This window comes from Dermochelys coriacea, chromosome 15 (assembly GCF_009764565.3).
Source record: "Dermochelys coriacea isolate rDerCor1 chromosome 15, rDerCor1.pri.v4, whole genome shotgun sequence".
Taxonomy (NCBI): domain Eukaryota; kingdom Metazoa; phylum Chordata; order Testudines; family Dermochelyidae; genus Dermochelys; species Dermochelys coriacea.
The window spans coordinates 28,868,820-28,878,192 of NC_050082.1; the positions used below are offsets into that span (position 1 = coordinate 28,868,820).

Consider the following 9,373-nt stretch of genomic DNA (forward strand, 5'->3'; position numbering starts at 1 on the left):
GGAACCCTGAACCTGAGTTCTGTATTTTTCCTGCAAGAGCTGATGATACCACTAGACCTAAAATAGGGCAAAGTGCTGGGGAATCAGCAAAGGTCAGGTAAAAGGACTTTGATTCATGAAAAAATCATCAGGGGCTGAGCCTTAGCCCCATCCCACCAGACTGTCTGTGCAACTGGGCCACAGCCACTAATACAGGCCATGGAGAGGAGTAGTGAACATGGTCTGCTGTTTCCCTATAGTGCAGAGTTTTGGTTTAGTGGAATCAGGCAGTACATAGACCACACCATATTGCTGACCCATCCTGGCACATGCATTCTTTCTCTTACTACACCCTACCTGAAGACCTGTAGTCATTCATCACTAAAATCTTTGCTGCATATGGGTAGTGGAAAGGTCCAGCACCCACCTGTGTGGGAATATCACTGCTATTGCTCCCTTAAACAACTGACTTGCAAAACATTTTAAGACATTTTGGGGTCTTCTTTGGGTACTCAGGGTATCCCAGGATTTGATCCACTGCATAATAATGCATCCCTAGCATTAATTCCTTGCATTCTTTACACTTCTTTAGTAATGCTAATAGCTGCAACAGGAGAAACAAAGCATCTGGTCTCAGGGATTTAGGCCTTGGCAGGTAAGCAAAGGAAGAACAGATGTTCATCCATTTTTGTTTTAAAATGCATGCATTTGTAAATTTGAAATCTAATTATATAAGACCAAATCCTGGTCCTGTTGAAGTTAATAGCAAAACCCCCATTAACTTCAGTGGAACTAAGAGTTAGTCCATGTTCTGTTAATGATGTGGGATATATAAAGGATTTTTGCATTCAGTAGAAATAAAAAGGGTTCTCAGTTCAGGTTTATGCTCAACTCCATTTGCAAATTTAATTCTAAATTCTCCCAAATGGATTTTTACCTCAGTAAAACCAGAATTGCTTTGAATTTTTCTTTGCTGGACCTAAAAGATGAATGAAATAATTTATTACTTTCTTACATTCTCTTGAGAATTGTCATTATAACAATGTCATCTTGTCAACAGAATGCATATGTAGTCATCATATCATCTACAAAGCATGTATGCTCGCAAACACATACTGAAAGTTGTACTTCAGTACAATTTTTATTATCAAAAGGCAATTAATATGAATGTTCCATTCATATTTTATGTACAAAAGCTTTATGAGCACCAGACTTAATTATGTGGGATGTGAATTGACTTGTTTTCTGTTGTATTTTTGCTATTTTTAGCAGCACCATTATCTGTATAGTAAATCCACATGCTAGAATTTCAGCCCTCCCAGGGCATGACCCCATGTCCTCTGAAGTCAATGGACATACTTCTATGGACTTCAGTGGGCTTTGGATCGGGCCTGTCGTACCCAATTTCTCTTTGAGGTTATAACTGAAAATTGTTCATACAACATATATCGCTATTTTACAGTGTATTATTAGGTTTCATACAAAATATGTGCTAATAAATACCTGTCTCTTAATAAAGGGCCTGATCTTGAACCCCACCTATTAATAATTATTTATTATTATTTAACAAGTATATTGAGGTAGTACCTAAAGAGTGACCAGTTTGGGGCATCATGGTGCTAGATGCTGTACAAACATTTTGTAAATGATATACAAATCTTATTGACTTCAATGGGAGTTTTGCCTGAGTAAAGACTGAAGAACCTGGCTCCAAACCTCATTGTAAGGAATAAAGCACAGCTCTTGAACAAAGAACCTGTGAAACTATTTGAAACAGAAGAAAAACACAGTGATGAGTTTACTGATGCATACCTCGGAAATTCTTCACTAATGAAGCACCTTATAGAGCTGCATTTTTGTGCAAGGCCCCACAATACTGAATAAATCCAATTATTCCTACATTGTAAGGCACTGTAGATAATTAAGTACATTAAAATAACAGAATAGAAAAAAGATGGCCTAATGAAAACATGCATCTTTTCTCTTCTGAAAAGCAGAATGCACCATAACAAATGGTTTTCAACACAGCCTGAAGTTCATGTCATTGTATATGCCTAACTGATTAAACATTTAACTAAATTATTTAATTTACAATCATCTCAATAATATTTTTAATTCAGTGCAATCCTTTATTCTCTGCCTCTGTGAGTCAATGTTTTATAAATATGGATGTGTTTTAAGCAGCAAGGCAACAAAGCATGGAGAAAATGTAATTATTAAAGGACACCTCTCACATTCAGAAGAAGTGAAACCATTTCAAAATGACAAAGCCAGCAATCCGGTTGTAATCAGCTCTTTGCACAGATCTAGCATTTAGGTATAAACAGCAAGGAGTTTGTCATGCAAAGCATTCCTTGTACAGCAATGTCTGCATCTTCAAACCACACAGTTTACAAACACCAGTGGCCCTCGCTGCAAACATACCCTTTGAAGAAACGTTGTGATCTGCAATCAGTTGGCTGCATGAAGTAGAAGGCTAGGGAAGATACTTACCTTGGCACGATGTTATTTACAGATGCAATCCACATTGCAAATGCATTGCTAATGTTTCCTCTCACTAGAACGCTTTGCACCTCCGAGATTATATAACCACCTCCCACATGCACACCCACCCACCCAAAGTTCAAGTAAAAATAAAAATTGGGTGAGTTAATAAAGCAAACAGCTCCCTACAGCAGATCCAGGGATCAAGGATGCTGAATCTGGGCAGACAGACTAGGAAAATGGCCTGCTTCCTGTGGCCTGAGCCATTTCCCAGGAATAGTTTCAACTGAAAAAAATCACTGGGATTCGCACCCTGCAGTTTGTTAAAAAAAAAAAAATCCGGGTGTCTGTCTCCCCCCGCTACTTACGGCAGCTGTCTTAGCTGGAATAAATCATCCTCCATTGCCAGGCTGGGTTTGGTAGAGCTGTTCTCATTGCTCTTACATTGTGGTTAATGGAGAGAGGCTGCGATTTCAGGAGCACAGGCTGCAGGACAGCTCCCTCCGCTACAGCAGCAGCAGCTGCACCAGCAGCCACCGAAACAAAGCGGCAGCCAAGAGGGAGTGGAGGAAGGGAGGGAAAAGAAAGAGAAGACCTGGGGAAGAGAGAGAGAAGAAGCTGCTGATGGAAGTCCAGGGTAGGAGGTTGCTCTGGCCACAGAAGCTCACAGGTTCCTTACTATTATTTTTAGCAGGGTGGCTGCTGCATTTTTGCTTTAGTATTTTATTTGATTCTATGAGGTTGCAGTCCCTGTGATCAATATTTAATGCAAAAACATCTACTTATTAAAAAGATATCGTCTCAGGGAATATTAAACACTATAGAAAAATGCAGTTAACATTCTAATGAGGAGTCACAAATAGAAGGAGGTTCAAAGTTATCTGGGGTGAATCTACTCACAAAAGGGGTAGCAGAGGGTCCTTAAAATGGCTAGCTATTAACTGGCTGAGCTGTCCAGTTGCTTCCTTTAATGGGGCTTTCTCAGAAAATGAAATTAATTTAGATAAATGACAGACAACACCTACACACATAATTATGATGGTAGATAGATTAAAGTAAAACCTATTTTGTGTGACCCTGGGAGTTGGGTGCTTGACCCTCACTGAAAATCAATGGCAGTTAGGTGCCTAACTCACTTAGGTACTTTTGAAAATTCCACCCTAAGGCCTTGAGCCTGCAAACATTTATGTGTGTGAACTCACTGCATGCTGTTCACATGAATGAAGCTTGCAGGCTCAGGCCCTTAGTTTGGAGATACATTGGAGCAGTCTCTTAAGGCAAGAGATTGCCTAGTAAAGGTGATCTATTGTAGAGGTCTCACAGTGTTTACATGTGTGTGCACCCATATTTGAGCAAAGCTGTGCAAAATATGTAAACTTCATTATCTGAGAGAATGCACCATCAACCTAGCACACTTTTTCCTGTTGATATTCTCCTTCTACAGGATTTTCCTATAATGGAAAGGGTAATTTAGTTGTCTGTGACTGTATATATCAATATTCCTTTCCACAGAAAGACCCAACAGACAAAATTACAGGAAAATGTGCTAGGAGGATGATGAAGAAACAGTATTGCGTTCTCCCCTTGACAGGGTTTGTGTAGGCGGAAGAAGCAAGGGCATGATCACTGAACAATGTTGACTCTGAGGATCTATGGAGAATCCCAGCCCCAACCCTGCATATGTAGGAACATCCAGGTTGAATGCCTGCCTTCTGTGTACTGACCAGCCTCCCACCCCTCGGATGGCTGGTTCAGTGGCCATGTTGCTCCTGACTCCCCTTCTATGCCTTTTTGGAACTTCATCTTTCAAGTTCGGTAAAAGCCATGGACGGGAGTTAATACTGCAAGGAACAGCTGTGGCTGTGGTGAGAGAATCCTATGGGAAGCAGCTGCCCCCTAACTGCTGCTTTTTAGCCAGCCAGTCCATCCAACCATGCACATACTTTAACATGTGCATTGCTGATACAGAAGGGCTGCCAGGAGTTATATAGCAGGAGATACATTTCCCATCTTCTCTAGGGATGACACAGTTGCTCCCTGATTCACCGCGGGACTCTGTTACTGTGAAGTCACTTATTCCTACAAAGTAACTTGAGAGGTTTCACTATAACCAGAATTGGCAAATTTGCACACTGTGCACTGAAACACTGAAACAGTTTGGGACTTCCCCTCTCCTCCCTGGGAAACAATGGGCTAGATTCTAGCCTGCATTTCCGACAAGACGCAGCACAAGAGTCAGAGCCTAGGTGGAAAAGGTGTGAAGGTGACTTTAAACCCATCTCCATAATTTTGGGCAGCTCCAAGGTCTGATGCCACCCCCAGCATTAGGTAAAGCAAGCCCAGGAGCCAGTGTAATTTGAGGCAGGCTTGCATAGCTATCTATGGGCTTTTCCATAGCCTAGAATAGCCAGAGCACAGAGTATTCTAGGCACTTCTCCACTTGCCCCTGGCATGATCCTATGCTAACAGCTGCACAGGAGCATGTCATAAGGCTACTTACATGAGCCCTACACCACTGTTGTGCTATGGAAATTCCCTAGGGGCCACTCTTTCTCCTTTATGGCATAAAGAGGTCATGGCAAGAGACAGAATCTTAAAAATGTAGGACTGAAAGCGGCTTTGAGAGGTCATCAAGTCCAGCCCCCCACCCTGAGGCAAGACCAAGTAAACCTACACTATCCCAGACAGGTGTTTGTCCAACCTGTTCTTAAAAACCTACAATGATGGGGATTCCACAACCTCCCTTGGAAGCCTATTCCAGAGCTTAACTACCCTTATAGTTAGAAAATATTTCCTAATATCTAACTTAAACCTCCCCTTCTTCGAATTAAGCGTACTACTTCTTGACTTTCCTTAAGTGGGCATGGAGAAGAACTGATCATAGTCCTCTTTATAACAGCTCTTAATATATTTGAAAATAGTTATGTCCTCCCTCAGTCTTTTTTTTCTCAAGACTAAACATGCCCTGTTTTTTTAAACTTTTCCTCATAGGTTTTCTAAACCTTTTATATTTGTTACTCTCCTCTGGACTCTCTCCAATTTGTCCACATCTTTGCTAAAAAGTGGCTCCCAAAATTGGACACAGTACTCCAGCAGAGACCTCTCCTAGAGTTTTGAAGATACATCCTAGTTCACTTTAGTGGGTTCATCTGTGCCCACCCAACCACCCACACCTATGGGCTAGATTCCAGTTAACTGCTATGTGGCTGTGCACTGGCAAGAAGGAGTGAGGAGCTTCCTCTCTCCTTGTGCAGTCCATACAAGGGCCAGGTAGAATTACAGTCCCTGGGCTGAATGGAGTGCAGGGACTGCTCCCTAATTAATAACAGCTCCCCTAAGAGGAAAGGAGGAACAAAGAGTGGGTTGAACCAATGATTCTCCCCAATCTCTGTGCTGGCCAGCATTGTTGTTGGCCATCTAGTAGGGAATGTGCTGCAGTGCTTCCCTTAAAGACTCATAAGACAAAGGCCATAAGAACAAAGGAATCAGCAACAAAAGGTATTGCTAGAGCCAGACAATATTTCCGGTCAGTGTTTGCTGGCTAATAGTTTAACCCAATACTGATTAATTCTTGCTCACTGGTTTAGATTTGCTGCTTTCTCACATTAAGAAAGTAGAGTTGGCAGTAATTCTTGACAATCAGACTGGTTCTTAAGTGCTAGCTATAGAGACAAGATGAAAAAATAATGGCCAACAAGCAAAGGAAGAGCAAGGAATTATTCTGAGGGACTATTAAAATAAACCAGCGTCCCTCCACACACCCCTGTCATGTCACTTGAATACTGGAAACATTCAGAGGCAGATTTTGCCTCCTTACTCATTGAGCAAACTACTACTAAGAGTGAATAAGGATGGAACAACGTTACTGATTTAGCACAGAGAGATGAAAGAGGTCCATAACCCTGGAATTGAAAGATTCTCAATGTTTTTAAGGCAATACATTTATTTTAATAAAAGATAATAGTTCCAGACAGAATCTTCAGCAGATAGGATTGACCACTCAACAAAATTTAATCATAAATTTCAAGATGATTTGTGTCTTCTCTTCGGAAAATCCAGGTTAAGGCAAACACAGTTCAATTCATTAAATGATCCAAGAAGGCTGCTATGTTCCACAGAATAAAATGCTGCAGATAAATCCACTACAATGAGGGGAGTTATTGAACTGAAACTGCTAAGGGAAAACAGTCATTACAGCCCTTAACCAGAATTGGCTCAGCAGGGCAGACTGACCTAATCCCAGATTGAAATTTATCCACAAAACTGTCTCTGAGAAGATGAGATCATAGCAACTGTATGTAGCTACAGTGTCTTCCAAAATCTTGGTAGTAAATGGCATTTTAAATTAATGTCCTATTTGAAAAAGGTCATTCTGTAGCAGAGAGAACTTTATTTTTTTTTTTTTAACAATACAGTGACTACACTACTCCTTTACTAAGCCAGGTGCCTCTTGATAAGACAATTTATGCAATAAATTAAAGGTCTAAAATAGCAATATAAGGTTCCCTACACCAGTGCTACTCAAAGTGGTGGTCCACAGACCGGTGCCGGTCCGCAAGCCATCAGCTGCCGGTCTGCGCTCACATAGGAAAAAAAAATTGCCGGTCCCCCACATCAGATAGCTTGAGAAGCACTGCCATACACTGTCCCTCTCCTCCTGCACTAAGCATTTAATAGGCATTAGACATTTATGAGAATGATACATTCCGTATGTATCCTACAGCTGCCAGGCCTAGGTTTGTTTCTTTTTTAAAATTTCTTTCTCATCTTCTCTCTAATGCTCCCCTGGTTCTATCAACCCCCTGCTGTCTATTCCCCCTACCCTTCCAGCTGTTCTCCTTCTCTCTAACTGCTGCTCCTCTATCATTCTGCCATGCACGGAATGATCTCAGGCAAATAGGAGCTCAGCCAGAAAGACATCTAATATGCCAGACATTTGGCTAACAAAAGCCTTTAGAATCAATTTAGTAATTAGTTGAAAACGAAAATGACTGTTAACTGCCAAGACCCGTAATAATGAGTGGCATCTGCCATCTTGAGGTGCTCTCAAAAGTCTCAGTAGCATTTCCTGAACAGATCCACTGCCTTTCCACAGCCTGGGAGGATTCTTCCCCTATGTTCTCTCCAACGGCTGCTGTGCCAGGCATGCCTGTTTATTTTGGCTTTGCCCGGCAGAGAGGATTTGGGCCTAACTGAATTAGGTTGCCAACCCTTCAGGATTGTCCTGCAGTCTCCAGGAATTAAAGATTAATCTTTAATTAAATACTATATCATGTGATGAAATCTCCAGGAATACAGCCAACCAAAATTGGCAACCCCAAACTGAATACATGTGAAGATTTCAAAATTATCCATAAATATTTATTGAAAGAAAAGTGTTCTGTATCAGTTTCTGTCTGGCTGACTTGTTAAGCCCAGAGTTCTATTTTACCTTTGCTAGAGTGGATGATAAACATCATCTACCCCTAAAGCAGCCTAAGGAAAGTAACTCCTGCCCTGCTCTAGACATTTGTGACATCCCTGACTTGCAAGACAAACACAGAAGTCTGTGAACAAGTGAAAGCCCTTCTATTCATCTTTATAATCTGTGATTTTTAACTGTTCAAAAGTATTCTATTAATATTACAGTAACTTGGTTTTTCAAGATTTATTTAGAAAAAACATTTACTCATTAAATTGGCCTATATTTTGTCACATCCACTTACATTATCGATAAAACCAAAAGCCAAATCATGTTCACTTTACTCGCATGAGTAACTGTCCAAGTTAATGGCCCTCACTCTTAAAATCAGTGGGACTACTCATAAGAGGAAAGTGAGTCGATCTGACTTTTAATTTTCCCTCTTGTCAGCTCTTCGGAGCCAATCCAATTACAGGAGAATGAGCGGGAGCCTCTATTCTGGAGGCTATTAATCAACACGGACAGCTCATTTCCAACTGCAACATCTTTGCTTCCAGCAGTGATGCATGAGACAGACAGACCGACCTCGGCTTGTCTTTAGAGCCCAGTTGAGCAGCTTGCAGCAACGGGAGCTAGAAAACTCACCTGTTAACCTGTAAACTAAGTCAGCCGGCTCTGAAATGAACTGAGAGTGAAATCCAGCCCGCAGCTCGGGGAACGCGAAGCGAGCCAGGCCAGCGCCACCACAGTCTTGCCGCTGTCTGAGAGGAGAGGTGGCGGCAGCGCAGGGGCGCCGGCAGGACACTTTGTGGCAACGCAGAGACATTTACAGCGCCACCGAGATAATTCGGGGCAAGATTTTGAGGCACCACAATGACACTTCCTGGTGACACTTTGTGGCATCGCAGTAACGTTTTCGGGGGACATTTCGCGATGCCGCAGCGGTGTTGCGAGCTGCGGCTGCGGTGATGCATCCGATGAAGTGAGCTGTAGCTCACGAAAGCTTATGCTCTAATAAATTTGTTAGTCTCTAAGGTGCCACCGGTACTCCTTTTCTTTTTGTGCATACAGACTAACACGGCTGCTACTCTGAAACCGGTGTTGTTAGAAGTAACCCCAGGCCTTCAACAAGCATGATTCGGGGGGAGGGGGCGCCTAAAATGGTGAGAGTCACTTAAAAATGGTGAGATTTCCATTACAACAACAGTGACGACCGGCTCCTTCGCGGCCTCCCGGGCTGGAGCGGCAGGGGTGGTGCTTTGCAGCTCTTCCGCGCCCAGCTCCAAACTTCGCTCTTCGTTTAGGGCCCGCTGGGATCGTCGCACAAGGAGCTGACCCCAGGAGCAGGCACTCCCGCTGGCTCAGTGCCAATCCCTCGGGGGCAGCTGACCGCGCTACTGAGCTGCCCGGCCAGATGGACCCGGCCCCGCCGAGCGCAGCCGGGGTGGGGGGGGGGGAAGGGGAGGAACCCTGCCGCCAGTCTCCAGGCCGTAGCAACCGGCCGCTCCC

At 42.8% G+C, this 9,373-nt stretch overlaps 1 protein-coding gene across 2 annotated transcripts in view; it reads right to left on the minus strand.

The window, feature by feature from the left end:
* Positions 1–3,076, minus strand: part of LOC119843882 (SV2 related protein) — a 34,795-nt gene extending 31,719 nt beyond the window's left edge. The window contains exon 1 of one of the 2 annotated variants that reach the window (XM_038373817.2): positions 2,832–3,076. Coding sequence is in view for 1 of the 2 variants with exons in the window: in XM_038373815.2 (XP_038229743.1) it covers positions 2,832–2,866 (35 nt within the window). In the remaining variant the exon portion in view is untranslated. The remainder of the gene's footprint in view (positions 1–2,831) is intronic. The other variant, XM_038373815.2, reaches the window with a different exon arrangement.
* Positions 3,077–9,373: the final 6,297 nt, after the last annotated feature.